The following is a 17,148-nucleotide window of genomic DNA, read 5'->3' on the forward strand; positions in this document are numbered from 1 at the left end:
CCTGATTCAAACCTATGCAGGCTGCAGTTTGCATATTTCAGGTGCATTTTGTGTTTTTTCAATACACGATTTTGATCCATTGAAGTCTATGAAACCAAAAAACAAAGTCCCTGGCCCTGGCCTATAAAATGCATCGATGTGAACGTGAACCATATAGAAACCATGTTAAATGGACTGTAGTGTGTTTCTGCAAAACTGACAATGTATTAAAAAAATGCAAGGCTGGGCAGAGTTGCACAAGCATCAGGAGCGTGTGGCACAATGCAATGTTAATTGCACAGGCCCCGTGTATAGCTCATGAACAGCTGTTCATTTTCTGAGACTTTCGGCATTTGCTTTGTCCTCTGTACTGCGCAAGCAATGCGCCTACGCAGTACAGGGCGGACAATATCCGACAGGGGACCTTTCTTGACAACACACCGGCAACTCCACATGGCGAGTGGGGAGCCCCACACCGAGGGCAGCTGGGAGCCCAGGAGAGAGAAGAGCTTCACAGCCTCCTTGAGCCCCGAAGTGGCAAGCAGAAGCATCCCCAGAGTCCCAAAGCCTGGACTTAGTCTCCTTCAACCTCCTCTCCACACCAGCATCGGCAGTGAGGCCTGGAAGACAAGGATGAACGGGAGGCACGAGCTGCTAGAAGAAGCAGCAGAGCACCTCCCGGGTCAAGAAAGTACTGTGCATTAGACACAGACCTACCTGCAGACACAGACTGGGGTAGGGGGGGCAGAGAAGGGACTGTGGATAGGGACAAGGGCTAGGGGTCTCATCTCCCCCCCCCTTTCCTCTCTATCCCACCACTCTCTGAGCCTGCTGTCAGCCTAATCTCTCTCTCTCTCTCTCTCTCTCTCTCTCTCTCTCTCTCTCTCTCTCTCTCTCTCTCTCTCTCTCTCTCTCTCTCTCTCTCGTTGGCGTTTAACTGAACTGCCTGTGGCCAGTGAGGAGACATGAGGAATGCATAACCCCACCCCCCTCATTGCACACTGTCCTGATTACAACCAGGGGCAGCTGCTGCGGGCAGCACATTGACTGCACTCGAGGCAGCACACTTGGGACTGACGGTGCCCTGCCACTTCAGCCCCCCCCCTGCACGCACCCGCTCAGGACCGGCCCTGGGGCAGTCATTGGCAAAGATGCCAAAAGCCACCGCCATCGCTGTGGTAGCAATGTAATTTCCAGCTTCCACAGGGATCCCACAGGTATGGGCCAAGCTGGACCAATGCAAAAATTACCATACCTAAACTGCAGCTTTGGGCTGGCAACACATCTTAATGCATGACGTGTCATTTCATCATCTCATCACATTTTAAAGGGCATCGTAGGGTATAAGAATCGATATGTTGATGATTGAATTTGTTGGGTGGATGAATAGTTGACCTTGCTAGAAAAATCCAGAGCTGCATGCAGGATACAGCGGATGTGTAAATAGTTGAATTTCTGCTCTGGGTAAAGTTTATCTTTCCTTACATGTCTTCTACAACAAGGAAGTGCCTCCAGGTTGTGTTAGAGAAATGTCGTCATTGTCAGCAGCACAGACTCACTTAAGCATGCAGGTGGCAGCCTGCTGTAATACATATAGCGTGACATCTGTGAGATCACCTCTTTATTTTTCTTAAAGTTGTACAGAATAGAATCCCTTTTGTACAGGTGGTGACTCATTACACTTATAAACAAGGCCAAGGAAAAAACCAAGCTTAACTTGCCGACCAGCCTGCAGACAACCAAGTAAACCTGTCTAACAGTATCCGTTAAAAGCAGGGGTTTTGTCTGCTCACCTTTGCAAATGCATGGGCAAGCCACACAGCCTTATCAAGGAACCTTGGCATCTGTGGTACCGAACACTAACTTATAAGTGTCCCCACAGTGGAGGCACATACATTCTGATGGATAGGTGAGAGCAGGTGGACTGAAGGGGAGCCCACCCCTTGTTAAAGGTATGGGAGCACACTGAACACCCAGCATATAGCAGAATGGCTGCAAAGGTGCCAGTGCGTTGCCTGACCAAAAACCCAACAGTGATACAAAAAGGGTACGCTTATTACACCACAGTTAGGAGATTGATAAAACTGTACTGGGTACACATTGGTTGACTTTTGCTGTTTAAAGATTTCTAGAAACCTAAGACCCCTTTCACACTGGGGCACTTTGCAGTCGCTATATCGCAAAAAAATAGCACCAGCAAAGCGCTCTGAAAGAGCCACTCCTCACACTCAGCGCTTTCACACTGGATTGGTGCGCTGGCAGGACACAAAAAAAAAAGTCCTGCTAGCAGCATCTTTGGAGCGGTGTGTCTACCGCTTCTTCACCGCTCCTGCCTGTTGAATTGCATGGGGCAGCGTGGCTATAGCGTCGCTGCAGCATCGCTTTGCGGTGGCTTTAACCTTTTCTCAGCCTCTAGCGCCCGTTTTACCGCCGGCTTCCGCACCGCTCCAGTGTGAAAGGGGCCTAAGACGGTGGGGAAGGTGATTAGAGAACTATCCCACACACACCTGACCTATACTCTGACTAGACCTCCGTTTTTATGTTGGCATTTGTAAAATGGGTAATGTAGGAATGTGTTGTATTTTTTTTGTGTGAATTTTCTTTGTATGTTTGGGACTTTCCCCTTTCTTCCTGTAAGGCCCCTTTCACACTGGGGCGGTGCGGGCGTCGGCGGTAAAGCGCTGCTATTTTTAGCGGTTTTTAGGGTGGTTTTAACCCCCGCTAGCGGCCGAAAAAGGGCTAAAACCGCCCGCAAAGCGCCGTGCCGCGCTGTCCCATTGATTTCAATGGGTAGGAGCGGTGAATACACCGCTCCTTCACCGCTCCAAAGATGCGGCTGGCAGGACTTTTTTCACTGTCTTGCCAGTGCACCGCTCCAGTGTGAAAGCCCTCCGGCTTTCACACTGGAGTGAAAGGGGCCGGTTTTTTTCAGGCGCTACACAGGCGCTATTTTTAGCGCTGTAACGCCTGAATACCGCCCCAGTGTGAAAGCAGCCTTAGGAAATTATGTGGTGGTAAATATTTTTTTAAAGGCTTCCAATAAAAACGAAAACGCATTTTGGTAGCATGGGGAAGGGTTCAAATATATGACTGTTTTTTGTCATCTAACTTCCTTTCTTGGTCTGCCATATCCTGTCCTGGTGTCAGAGATAGGAAGTAACATTTTCCATGTGGTGTCACATAAATAACCTGAAAATACAGCGTAAATATCTTGTTTGGCCAAAACTTTTTTTCTTTAGTCCCTTTACTTAATTTCAGTTTACCAGGCAGGAGGTGAAGGGAATTCTCCAAAAGCAAGACAGAAATGTTTTTCTTTAGCAGAAGAAGGAAGATTAGGAGATTTCTGTGTTACCCTGTTACAGATTTTCCCTGACTTCCTTTCTAGTAAAACTATTGTAAACAGAACAGGAAGTAAGGAGAAATGTCTCCAAAGATGACTATAGATGGATCACAATTTGGTCGGACCAATTTCCATTTTGACAGAAGTCAGTCTGAAATGTTGGTAAACATTTGTTGATCAGTAGCTGCTGCTAAGTGTATTCCGACCGCTGTCTGAATACAATGTCATGTCGGAGGGGACTTCTCCATTCACCTTGTTTGTGTGGATGTAGGAATCTGTTGTTTTTTTATTTTATTTTTTTGTGTTCAGCCCACTGGATGAATGAAAATTAATGTTTTTTAGCCAGCTTAACTGAGCCCCGGATAGCAGTAAAAACAAGACCGGAGTTATAATTCTTCCCTGCTTCTGTTTGAGCTGTAACATACCATTATATATACTACATTGTCAAAAGTATTGGGACACCTGCCTTTACACATACGAACTTTAACCACGTGACATTCGCGCTATGGCCACAGTGCGAATGTGAATTCCTGGGAGGCCATCATATATGACGGCCTCCCTTGTGCACGCTCCCTGCGCGTGCCCAGGGTGCGCTGTGACCACCGAGTCACCGAGACTTGGGTGATCACCAATCTGAGTTACCATGTGATCAACTGTCAGCCAATGACAGCTGATCACATCATGTAAACAAAAGCTCGGTGATCGTTTTTGTTTTTTTCTCCTCACGCTGACAGTGGAGGAGAAAAAAAAAGCAGATCACCAGCTTATCTTAAAGGGACATTGGTCCCTAAGAGGAAGAGGCAATTATGCCTCATTTATACCATCCAACAGTGCCCACAAGTGCAGTCAATCAGTGCCACCTAGAAGTGCGGCCTATCAGTCTAATCGATCAGTGCCCATCACTGCCGCCTTATCGGCGTACATCAATGACAGACAAAAATTACCCGTTATAAAATTTTAAAACCAAACCATTTTTTTTTTTTTTTTTTTTATTCGGTCTTTTTACATTTTTATTTAAAAAAATTAATAAAAAATAAATCATACACGTGATCAAATACCACCAAAAGAAAGCTCTATTTGGGGAAAAAATGATAAAAATGTAATTTGGGTACAGTGTTATATGACCGCGCAATTGTCATTCAAAGTGCGACAGCGCTGAAAGCTCAAAATTTGGTCTGGATAGAAGGGGGGTTTAAGTGCCCAGTAAGCAAGTGGTTAATGGCATCCCAGTCTTAGTCCGTAGGGTTCAATATTAAGTTGGCCCACCCTTTGCAGCTATAACAGCTTCAACTATTCTGGGAAGGCTGTCCACAAGGTTTAGGAGTGTGTCTATGGGAATGTTTGACCATTCTTCCAGGAGTGCATTTGTGAGGTCAGGCACTGATGTGGACAAGAAGGCCTGGCTTAAACTCTCCCCTCTAATTCATCCCAAAAGTGTTCGATCAGGTTGAGGTCAGGACTCTGTGCAGGCCAGTCAAATTCCTCCACCCCCAAAATTGCTCATCTGTGTCTTTTATGGACCTTGCTTTGTGCACTGGTCCAAATCATTTTGGTGGAGGGGGATTATGGTGAGAGGTTGGTTTGTTCAGGGGTTGGGCCTTTTCCCCTTAGTTCCACTGAAGGGAACTCTTAAGGCTTCAGCATACTAACACATTTTTGACTATTTTATGCTCCCAGCTTTGTCTGAACAGTTTGGGGTTGGCTCCTTCTGGTTCCAACATGACTGCGCACCAGTGCACAAAGCAAGGTCCATGAAGACCCGGATGAGAGAGTTTGGGGTGGAGGAACTCGAGTGGCCTGCAGAGTTCTGACCTCAACCCGATAGAACACCTTTGGGAGGAATTAGAGCGGAGACTGCAAAAACAGATACATCCAAGTAGCACTATATAATTGCACTAAAAGCTGGATAAAAATGTTATTGCAGCAGTGTGAACCTACTGTGCTTTCATGTTCATGTGAGGTAAAGCCATGAGCTCACTTTACTGCCATCATCTCCAATTGTACAAACGTACCTTCCTTTCACTCCCCTGTCTCCGTGTTTGCTGGAAGTAAGGAAAGACCACGTGTAAGTTGGAAAACATGACTAGGACCTCCCCTACTCATTGTATAGAAGTGGATGCCTAATCTGCCAAGCACCAGCGCTGTAACTTGGGAGGAAGAAGTGAGTCAATTATTTAAAAAAAAAAAAAAAAAAAAGCGGTCATGTTTTTCTCCCTATGTATGCATACCATACACATAGATCCTCTTCTATGAAAACTGTAGGGATTTATAGAAAGATTTGTATGTTTTACCAATAAATTGGTAAGAACGATCACTACCTGATGTCTGAGATTTAACATGTTTTCACTAACGGAAGAATTTGTTTACTTATAACTCCCTAAGCCTACCTGGTTCTACTCACAGTGAGACTCTGTGTTCTTGACAGATCTTCTTTGCCAGATAAGCTGAACAGGCCAACCAACCCCTTACTTCCAGTTAGCAGCAGTTTTTGTTTATCAGTTCTAAAACTGTCAGATTTTAAACTATTATAACTAACACTACATCTGTTATAATCTGCTGTCTCTTGGAGGAAACGGCACTACGTCTTCTATACTCCGCCGTCAGTTGGGGTGCCTTTGAATTAGCATAATTTAGGTGCCAGTGTTTAAAGTGGAACTTTACCTATAACAACTTGATATAAAAATATTATTCTGTAGCAAGAAACATACATTAAAGCGGGAGTCCACCGGGACTCCGCGTTTTTTTTTTAAAGGCGAGCAGCTACAAATACTGCAGCTGCTGACTTTTAAAATAGTGACACTTACCTGTCCAGCGCGCCCGCGATGTCGGCACCCGAAGCCGATCGCTAGGTCGTCTGTCGGGTCCTGCCGCTGCCATCTTGGGTATGGGAATCAGGAAATGGAGCCTTTCGGCTTCATTTCCCGGTTCCCTACTGCGCATGCGCGAATTGCGCTGCGCAATAAGGACGCTCCCCGCTGCCTCTGGGAGCTGTGTGTTTCCCAGCAGGCAGCGGGGCACTTGCGGGAAGGGGCGGGCACTTGCGGAAAGGGGCGTAAGTTACGCCCCTTTCCGCAGAGAGCTGTCCCGGAAGTGGGTGCAGTTACCTGGATTATCCAGGTAACTGCACCCCCTCCCCCCTGAAAGGTGCCGATTGTGGCACCGGAGGGGGGGAGGGTTCCGATGAGCGGAAGGTCCACTTTAGGGTGGACCTCCGCTTTAATAATTATGCTACCAAAATTAGTGTGTTCTCTAAATTGATGCTCACATTGCTCCTGTTTCTTCTTGCTGGAAGCTGCTGCAGCAGTAAATCATAAAGCGGAACTATACCCATCAATTTTAAGTTTAAAAAAAAAAAGTTACGTTCCTGGAATGTCAGGATTGCTGACTGTCATATTTGTTTGTGTCCTCAACCAAACCATCAAATGGCTGGTGTCATAACTGATTACATGTGCAGCACCATGGCAACTGCAGATCAAACAGAAGCAGCTTCCTGGGCTGTAAAGACTAGGAGGGTATAATTCAGCTTTAGGACTGAAAGCAGAACAGCGTCTACAAAGTTGGCACTGCCTAAAAATGAAGAGCAACTAACTGAGCACGTGCAGAGCAGGGTGAGACAGTGTCTTACTGGTTTTTAAACAGTATAGATGCTTATATTTAATGTTTTACATAGATATACCTGCAAAGGGGTCAGCCTAAAGTTATCTAGCAGGACTTAATTTTCCGACTAAACTTCCACTTTAGTTTTATGGCTAACTGACCTTTAGGTTCCCAGAAATATCACTGTCTTCATAGACTGTGTAGCACTCAAGTGACAGTCTGTGATAGAAACATGATGGCAACAGTTGAAAGCGCTGATGATTTGTGGTGTACAAGACATTGGAGGGAATTTACTAAAACTGGAGCAGTTGTGCATAGTGACTCACTGTGGGACACAATATAGTCTTTGCCACATTTTGAGTGGTGCCCGAAATGCTTGTAAAATTGATATCTTCTAGAGCAGATGAAATAACTGGACCTATAGGTAGATGTAGCGTGTGGCTTATTGTAATGGACATCTCACGCTGGCTTGCTTCCAGGTTGATTAGTGGAAAACTGCTACTGTCTGTAACTTTACCATCAGACTTCTACTTGTATCCATGGCCACTGTCCTCATTTGGCTTAAGCTTCTATTAACACTACTCCCTGCTCACTTCTATTTCAGAGTAAACAAGTAATCGCTCCAGAGCCCAAGAAAGAGACTCCACAGGAAACCTCAAGAGAAAATGGCCTCTTCCTGGATGATGATGACCAGGATATTTTTGCAGGTACACTGTTGTGTTTTATCGCTTCTCTTCTGCATTTTGTGGTCACTGTATTAACAGTCCTTCCTATCCTGCAGAATCTACCGTCAAGCTGGCAGTGGACAGTTCTCACAGTACTCAGATGGAGGAGCCTCCACTCACAACCCCTATGCTCATTGCAGCGGCTTCTGCACCCCCAAAGCAGGAGTCATTTGAAGAGGTAAAAGGTTAAAGAGGGATTCTGCCAAAAAAAAAATATTAAAAGCCAGCAGCTATAAATACTACAGCTGTTGACTTTTAATAAATGGACACTCACCTGTCCCGGGTTCCAGCGATGCCGAGGCTGATCGACCGCTCGGGCCTCGGCTGCTGCCGCCGCCGTTCTAGGTGAGGGAATCAGGAAGTGAAGCGAATCGGCTTCACTTCCCGGTTCCCTACTGCGCATGCGCGAGCCGCGCCGCGCAATAGGAAATCTCCGCGCTGTCACTGGGACCCGTGTGTGTCCCAGCAGACAGCGCGGCAGGGCAGGAAATGGCGTAGACTCCCGTGGGAGTCTATGCCCGGAAGTGGGTGAAAATACCTGTCTTTGACAGGTATCTCCACTCCCCTCCCCCCTGAAAGGTGTCAATTGTGACACCGGAGGGGGGGGGGGGGTTCCGATCAGCAGAGGTTCCACTTTAGGGTGGAATCCCGCTTTAAAAAGGAGTCTGAAAGAGGCTAACTGTGTTCTTTCCACCTGCTTTTAAGCCATCAAGGAACACTGTGTAGTTTATTGCTTCAATTTAATAGAAACAATCAAACATGCTGGAAAATCTGTAACTAATCTTGGGACTATGTCCTTGTGCAAGAGAATCTGTCACTAAACAAAAGAAAGTGGAACCTTCAAATTAAGAGGCATCAAAAAGGAGAAACCTCTGGTTACCCACTCACTAAATAAAGTGGGGCTCTATGTCCAAAAAATAATTGTATATGGAAAAAATGTCAGAAATAAAAAAGACCATTTCTGGGAGGCTCGCAGACATGGACCTTTTGGGCAGTTTTTTTTTTTTTCTGTCATTAAGTTGTACTTTCTGTTATAAAACATATCAAAAAAAGGAATTGGAAAAAAAATCTAATCTTTTTGTTAATGTAGGCAAATCTTTATTCTGCTACATGTTTGGTTTACGCAAACTTTATAGCATCTACAACCTATGGGATATATAGTTTTTATACTATATACTGGCTTTGCGATCAGCGGATGCTGACGGACATCGTGTGCCCGGCCCCCGCAGATCGACTTCTGCTGTGAATAATCCCCGCAGAAGCTGCACGCCTCATGCGGGTGGGAGAGGGTTATCAGGTGTTACGTGATCTGGCACACAGCTGCCGCCCTGTAGCTGTGAAAGTGCTATGAGGTGGTCAGCAAGTGGTTAAAAGAAAACCTGAAAGTATAAAGCGCAGGCACCTAGAGGTTTCTCTAATATTATGCTTTTACATAACCGAACACCAGGCCATAATGACAGGCAAAGCTGCAACACTTCCAATAGAACCAAAGCTTGCTTGCCCCTTCCTGTTTCCTGCACAGTCATTTTGCCACTGAGGCCAGTCCATCATAATCAATGTGTGGGAGGAGGAGGTAGCCTGACAATTTGCCAGAAAAGCCCAGTACTAGGCCATAAAAGTAGGTTATTAGATGCTTATAAAGGTATATTCGATACTTCTAGGTGTCCACAATTTATATCTTTTTTTTTTTTTTTTTTTGTCGGGGTCTCTTTAAGTTGATCGTAAGTGCATGTAAATTAAATAATTGATTTGTTTGTGGTTGTTCTCAGTTAGAAGAGGAAGAACAAGAGGACCAGTTTGAGCTTAACATCAATATCACAGACCCTGAGAAGATTGGTGAGCGTTCTTTCAGAATGACTAATTATATTCTGTGTAACGTGGTTACCTCTTGTATCCTCCTGAGATATCAGGCAGCCTAATTTGACTCATCCAGCAGCACTTGGTAAACAGAACTGTTCAACCTTTGTCTTTCAATGTTTTGATATTTTGTTTCTGCATCCTTACCTTTTTTGCTTCAATCATTCTTCATGTAAATGTTCTGAAAAGAAAAAAACGTATAATTTGAAAATACAATATATTGCAGCATAATGACCAACAAGGCACAGCTAATAAATGGCTCTACTGATATTTTATTTTAATCAATGTTTGATACTTGAAAAGAGTATAGAGTAATAACTGCAAATTTTATCCTCAGGTGATGGAATGAATGCATATGTAGCTTATCAAGTTTCAACCCGGGTAAGCAGCAGAAATACAGGTTCTCCAATATAAATGGAGTTCTGGTTCAATCTCCTCTTTGCAAAATGAAATTTTATTTTAAATGGCGCAATTCTTTATGGTTGTGTTTTTTTCTCAAATTGAGCATATGACCTATACTCTATTTTATTTTTTACTCACTTTTATTTTTATTTTTTTTATTCAATTACCATTTGTTCAAATTATTTTAATATATAATTTTGTACCTTTCACCTTTTTTACTATGTGAACATACCTTGCACTTTTTTACGGTTTACTCGCACTGGTAGGCTGTGGTCCTCGGTTACTGTAATGCCACGTACACACGATCAGACTGTCCGGCAGACTTAGCCCAGTGGACAAACCGCCGGACTTTGAAGCGGAGGGCCGCCGAACTTTCCGAACGAGCGGACCTGCCCACACACAACCGGACTAGGTCTGCCATACTTTTGAAAATGAATGGACTTGCACACACGGAGGAAAGTCCGTTCATTTAGAACGTGGCTCCAGGTAGACGGGACTAGCCAGGGAGGTCAATGTCGCCGCCTTTGGAGGCTAGATTGGCACGTCGCTGGCCCCGTCACTTGGTATGGACTTAAAGGGGAAGCCCTACGCCGAAAAAACGGCGTGGGGGTTTCCCCCAAGAGTCCATATCAGACCCTTATCCGAGCACGCAGCTTTCGTTGCGACATTGACCTCCCTTGCTAGTCCCGTCTACCTGGAGCCGCGTTCAAAATGAACAGACTTTTTTTCCGTTTGCGGGAAAGTCCGTTCATTTCAAAAGTCCGGCAGACTAGCACACAGATGTCCGGCGGTCAATTTTTGAGTCAAAACTACTTTCTAAGTCCGCCGGACTTTTGGGAAAAAAAACGTCCGCTGGAGCCCACACACGGGCGGATTGTCCGGCGGACTCTGGTCCGCCAGATAGTTTGATCGCGTGTACACGGCATTAGGCTACTTTCACACTGCTCCATTGTCAAAATGCATATGCATTTTTGCCATGTTTTTAGAGTGTTTCCAATGCATTTTGCTCCTGTGAAAAGGAAAGTGACTCAAAACCTGCACCAAAAATGCAGCAAGCAGGGCTTTGAATAACGCAACAGACCCGCAACTGACTAATGTGAACAGCTCCATAGGATTTAACGGCCATGCATTTTTCTTCCGAAATATTTATTATTTTTTTTTTAACACACAAAGGGAAAAAAAACTGATCAGTGTGAAAGCAGCCTGAAAATTCAATTGTAAAGTGGACAGTTGAGCACTTTGTAACGTTATTAATCTGAGTAATCACAGATATTTATTTGGCTTTCCTCTCAATTATGTATTTTTTTTTTTCTTTACTATACCAGACCAATTTACCAATGTTCCGGAGCAAAAATTTCATTGTGAAGAGAAGGTTCAGTGACTTTCTGGGCCTGTATGAGAAGCTGTCAGAGAAGCATTCCCAGAGTGGGTTCATTGTCGCTCCACCTCCTGAGAAAAGCCTCATAGGTAGGTAGTGTACACTGGAGAACATTGTGTTTCCAATACCTTTTAATATGTTTTAGATAAAAAAAATTGCAATGTAATTATCTCATTCTGTCATAGTAGTGTTTTTGTAGTCAGTAGCTCTAGAATACAAAGTACTAGTAGAGAGACTTCAAAGAGTGCAGTGAAATGTGTGCATACATCTGCCTCCAAAAGGAGAAAGTCATTTATGCATGGCCAACCATCTTTGGGTAGGTGTTCTAGTTCAGCAAAGGCTATGCTATGGTTTTAAATCTTAAGTACAGCCAAAATCACAAACGGCTATCAGAACAAGGGACATACAGTCAGTAAAATGTGTCCCTTTTGTTGATTTTCTTTCTGTTAGTAAAAATCATCCTTTGTCCTTTCTATACACAAATAGAACACACATACTGCTGCTTTACCCACCTAGGGATTTTCATATTTGTTCAGACCTGTGATCTACACAACTCTGCCACACAGTACAGGTCTGTTTGGTCAGGCAGGAGTCCTGATTTTTCTGTGAAGATGTTCAGTAACACTTTTTGGTCCCCTTTGCACCCTAGCCTTTGATTGGACATTGAAAGGAAACAAATGTATAATCAAATCACTCTGTTCTCTCTTCCTATTAGTATGCTCCTTGCACTGCAGTAAAACTGATTGATTTTGTACTTGGAGCTCATCTGGCTAGGTAGGGGAAAGATGAAATAAAAATATTTTGTCTTATTCCTCACTCCTCCAGCAGGTTGTACTCTCCGTTTTGGTCAGACCCTTGCTGCCCTCCTGTACAATGCAGGACTGCTGGTCCTTCTTTGTACACAATGACGTCAGAGTAGCATTAATTTGTGGATTTTATATCTGCTTGATGATCAGTTTTAACTGCTTTTTTACTCTTCTTTTTTTTTTTTTTCTTTTTTTTTTTTTTTTTTTACACTTGCATCAATTCTTTCCTTTTATCTGGCACTGGTCTCTAAAACTGGAATAGCACACTTTCCATTTCCTGCTCCTTCTGTTTTATGTAGCTCCTGTGTTGTAAGCCTATGGGGCCATTGCTTGTAGCGATACTTATTCTATTGATAGAAATAGCAGGGACAGGAAATGGTGAAGGGGAACAGGACCATTGAGTAAAGCCCCATACACACTATCAGATTTTCTGCAGATTTTTTTTCCTTCAGATTTACCAAAACCATATAATATGAGGTCAAACCTTAGGAGTTTCAATGTGTATGCAATCAGGCAGGCCCTTGCACTACATTATTTTGGTAAATCTGAAGACAAAAACCAGCAGAAAATCTGATAGTGTATATGGGGCTTAACAGGTACTGTTTGTGATCCAGTCTGAGTTTTTAGAAAATGGATGACACAAAGGTAAGTGTATTTAACATTTTACACTTACCTCATGATATTTTGTGTGAATCTTCCTTAGTGAAGCTTCACACTAGAAATTGTCTTCAGTGAGAAATGTGTGACTAAGGTAAAGCCATAAAGTAGCAACCACCCACTGAATTTATAACTAGCAGAGAAAAATGGAATTCTCAATTCTGTTTGCCAGTCAAGAGAAAACATTAGCAAAAATATGTAAAGCTAGAATGTGACATACCTCCCAGTGAGGATAATTTCTCTCTAGCAATTTAAAGAGACTGCATTCCCTCTTTAAACAGTACCCCAAAAAGCCAAGCAAAGGGCCTGTTGCAAGTATTGCTTAAGTTCTCAAAGCTGATCTTTCCTCATTGATTTGGCAATCACTTGTTTTGCCTGTCTATATGGAGGCAGCCACTGTGGTAGAGGCAGGACTTGGCTTCTTCATGGTAGAGCCACCAACAAGAACAGTGAGTGGCAGAGTAGACATCACTAAATCTAACCTCATTAGGCTAGTAGGAAGAGGCAGCACTGCCTTAGATCTTCCACTGTAGATGCACAATAGGGCAGGAACAAGGTCATCCAGTGCCCTGGGTGAAGTTGCTCCCCTCTCCCCGATTTTATGTGTCTTTTTCAAGACAAGAAAATTAAAATCACGTTAAAATAAGTAAGAACATTGTCACTCACAGCTGCCCTTTCTGCTCCCCCCCCCTTTTCTGGTGCATAGATTTATTATGAGCAGTGAATGTAATGCTCATGTAGTATGTTGCAGTGTGTATCTGTTTATGAAAGCAGTTTCTGCGTTACATGTGTAGCATAAGTAACATGATCTTGGAAGAAGCAGTGAGTAGACCTATTATGAAATCTGTGTTTCTTACATGAGGTGTGTGACTAGAGAGATATATTAACCACTTCAGCCCTGGATGGTTTTACCCCCTTCATGACCAGAGCACTTTTTGCAATGTGGCACTGCGCTACTGTAACTGATAATTGCGTGGTCATGTAATGCAGTACACTAACAAATCCTTTTTGCCCACAAATAGAGCTTTCTTTTGGTGGTATTTGATCACCTCTGGGATTTTTATTTTTTGCGATCTTGATGAAAAAAATTGTGTAATTCTACTTTTTGTTATAGAGAAAGTTTAATAAACTCCATTTTAGTCATGCATTTAGACAAAAATTTATTCAGCCACATGTCTTGGGTAAAAAAGTCAAGTGTGTATTTTATTGGTTTACGCAAAACTTATTGTGTCTACAAAATTTGGTAAATTTTCTGTAATTTACGCAGCTTTTAGTTTGACTGTCCATCTCATTTCTTGAGTTGCTAAAATGACAGGACAGTACAACTCCCGCCCGTCTCCCCCCCAAATTACTCCTTTTTGGAAAGTAGGCATCCCAAGGAATTTGCTGAGAGGCATGTTGAGCCCATTGACTATTTTATTTTTTTGTCACAAGTGATTGAAAATTGACAAAAAATAATACCACATGTGAGACTTTTTGGGAACCTAGCCACCTACAGGACACCGAAAACCAATCGCTGCCTTCAGGATTTCTAAGGGTGTAAATTTTTGTTTTCAGGCCTTGCTACTTATCTGTTTCGGAGGTCATGAAATGCCAAGATAGCACAACCCCCCCCCCCCCCCCCCCCCCAAAAAAAATGAGTCCATGCAATATTTTATATTTTGCCACAAGTTTTGGGAATATGAGAAATATATATATATATATATATATATATATATATATATATATATATATATATATATATTCTCCATCAAATTTTTTTGATCATTCAATTTTTATTGATTTACGTCGAAGCAGAGAAATACAATGTGAACATTGCATAACAGTGTACATGTTATCGTAGCATGACATTTACATAATGTCCTCTTACGATGTCCACCTATTTTTTTTTCTTTGGGCAACATACCCTCACTGGAGGACATCATTAATTCTGAGCTGTAGTGTAGGTAGATGGTGTTCAGAAGTTGATCAATGGAGGGAATCTTGTCTGATTTCCACAACCTGGTTATGGACAATCTGGCTGCCAGGAGGATGTGGGTCGTCACATGCCTGTATGAATATGGTATGTCTTCTATTGTCAGGTTTAGGAGAGCTAAGCCTGGGGTAGGGGAAATATGGAGTTGTGTTATGTCTGCTATAATTTGAAATTCTAAATTCCAGAAAGTATGGACTAGTTTACAGTCCCAAAAAATGTGGAATAAATCTCCTCTGGTAGAGTTGCACCTCCAACAGATGTCTGACACCTTGGTATTGTATCATGCTATCCATGATGGAATTAAGTACCATCTAAGTGACAGCTTTTGGGTCAGTTCCCACAGTGTGGAACACTTCGTGGTTTTGTATATGGATCTTAAAGCACTTTCCCATTGTTGTTCCTTGAATGGCGCATTCGAGTCGTTTTCCCAATGAGTGTGAGACGTTGATTTTGTGAATTTATGTTTTTAGGTGTAAAAGTATTCTACATGAGGGATAGACCTTTTGAGTTGGGGAAGGAAGCAGTTAGATATTCCTATATTGCTGCTGTAATTGTGTATAAAGGAAGTTTGATGTTGCTAAGGCAGTGTTTTACGCGGATATACGTATAGAGGTCCGAATGGGAAAAATTAAATTTTGTTTTGGAGTATAGAGAAGGCTTTTGGGTGAGCTCCCTGGAACAGCTGGTTAATGGAAGTGATGCCTTTCCTAATCTAATGTAGTAGTTGATAGGTCAGAGGACAGATGATGTAAAGATTCAATTGGGATCGGTATTTGCTGGGTGTTTGGGTCATGGTGTATGCTGTGGGTTTTTCCATGCTTGGGCCACAGCCACCATGGTGGGGGGGTTTGGGCTTTGGGAAGTTTGAGGCCTAATGGAGTGCTCATCAACCACCCCTTCAAGCTAGGATGAATGAGCAAAGCATGTTCTATTGTGCCCCAAATTTTACTTGGAGTATGAAGGAACCATTCTTTGGTTTGATCTATTATCACTGCTGTGTGATAGTCTTCAAAGTCTATCGACCCCGAACCTCCCGCCAATTTATGTTTCTGAAGTTTGGAGTGTGTGCTCCTACGTTTGGCTCCACGCCAAATACACTTAAGTAAGCTCTGTAGTGATGGGAAGTAATATTTGGGGATGGGAATAGGAAGGGTTCTGAATAGGTACAAGATTTGGGGTAACATAATTTTGAACGCAGCCAATCTGCCAGACCATGATAATTCTAGTTTAGTGATTTTCTGAGAGTCAAGTCATAGTTTGTGCAGAAGGGGTTTAAAATTTGATGAGAAGAGCTGTTTCAGTAACACCTTCTGCAGGTATTCCCAGTGGACCCGATCAAACAACTTCTCTGCATCTAAAGAGAGAAGCAGAGAAGGCGTTCCGCTGGATTCCGCGTGGTGTATCAGATCTAACATGCGTCTTGTTGCGTCCGGGGCTTGTCTCCCCTTAATGAAGCCGGTCTGGTCTTTGTGTATCATTAAGCGTCTAGCAAGTCCAGGTTAAGTAGGCAGATAGGACAAACGTTTTGGGGGGGTGGTTGGTTCTTTCCCCGGTTTCGGTAGAGTGATGAGTGTCTTTAATGATTCTATAGGGAACATGGACAAGGATGTAGCGTCATTAAAGAGTTTTGTCAAGTGAGGAAGCAGGTATGTAGAGAATTGTTTAAAGTATTCCCCTGTGAGGCTGTCGGGTCCAGGGGCCTTGTTATGTGGTAACAACGTGATGGTTGGAAGAATTTCTGGGGCAGAGAATGATGCGTTTAAGGAGGTCAATTTGGCTTCGGTCAGTGTAGGTAGGTTAATTCGATTAAGAAACTCATCAATTTCAGCAGGGGACGGTTGGTGAGTCTTCATTTAGTTTTTATAGTTCACTGTAAAAGTCGATAAATGCATTTGCTATGTCCTGAGGGTTGGACAATTTCTCTTTGGAATGCGGGTGGACTAGGTGGTGGATTTTAGATTTGATGCGTGGCCCTTTGATTCTTTGTGCTACTTTCTTGCCAGCCTTGTTGGACGTGGAGTAGGAGATGGCATTTAGTTTACATTGCATATGTTTGTGTGTGTGTTTAGCGAAGAAGCAACCTAAGTTTGTGTCTAAGTGTCATTAGTTGGGCTAGTATATTGGGGAGCGGGTTGGATTTGTGTTACATCTCTAGCTTAGCTATTTGGGAGGTGAGGGATTCAATTTGCTGCGTCCTTTTCCTTTTACTAAACGAGCTAAGTTTCATAATAATACCACGTATAACTACTTAATGTGCGTTCCACACCACGGCAGGATCCCCCACCGTTTCAGCGTTTTATTTCAAAGTATTCTTTTAAGTGATTAGCAATTTCAGTAGAGTAGGAGGGGTGTTGCAATATGTAGTTGTTGGCTCGCCAGAGGAAATTGTCCCGCTGGGGGGAAGTGTCGTTAATGGTTACTGAAATTGGATT

General features: G+C 43.2%; 1 protein-coding gene across 1 annotated transcript in view; it reads left to right on the plus strand.

Annotated features, from left to right (window-relative positions):
- SNX1 (sorting nexin 1) overlaps window positions 1-17,148 on the plus strand; it is a 95,664-nt gene that overhangs the window by 16,037 nt on the left and 62,479 nt on the right. Inside the window, exons 2-6 of the mRNA XM_077471858.1 lie at window positions 7,521-7,623; window positions 7,698-7,819; window positions 9,411-9,477; window positions 9,836-9,879; window positions 11,226-11,367. Of these exons, the coding sequence (XP_077327984.1) occupies window positions 7,521-7,623; window positions 7,698-7,819; window positions 9,411-9,477; window positions 9,836-9,879; window positions 11,226-11,367 (478 nt within the window). The remainder of the gene's footprint in view (window positions 1-7,520; window positions 7,624-7,697; window positions 7,820-9,410; window positions 9,478-9,835; window positions 9,880-11,225; window positions 11,368-17,148) is intronic.

Source organism: Lithobates pipiens, unplaced genomic scaffold (assembly GCF_037356315.1).
Source record: "Lithobates pipiens isolate NorthernLeopardFrog02 unplaced genomic scaffold, aLitPip1_a1.2 Scaffold_8, whole genome shotgun sequence".
In the NCBI taxonomy this organism is placed as follows: Eukaryota; Metazoa; Chordata; class Amphibia; order Anura; family Ranidae; genus Lithobates; species Lithobates pipiens.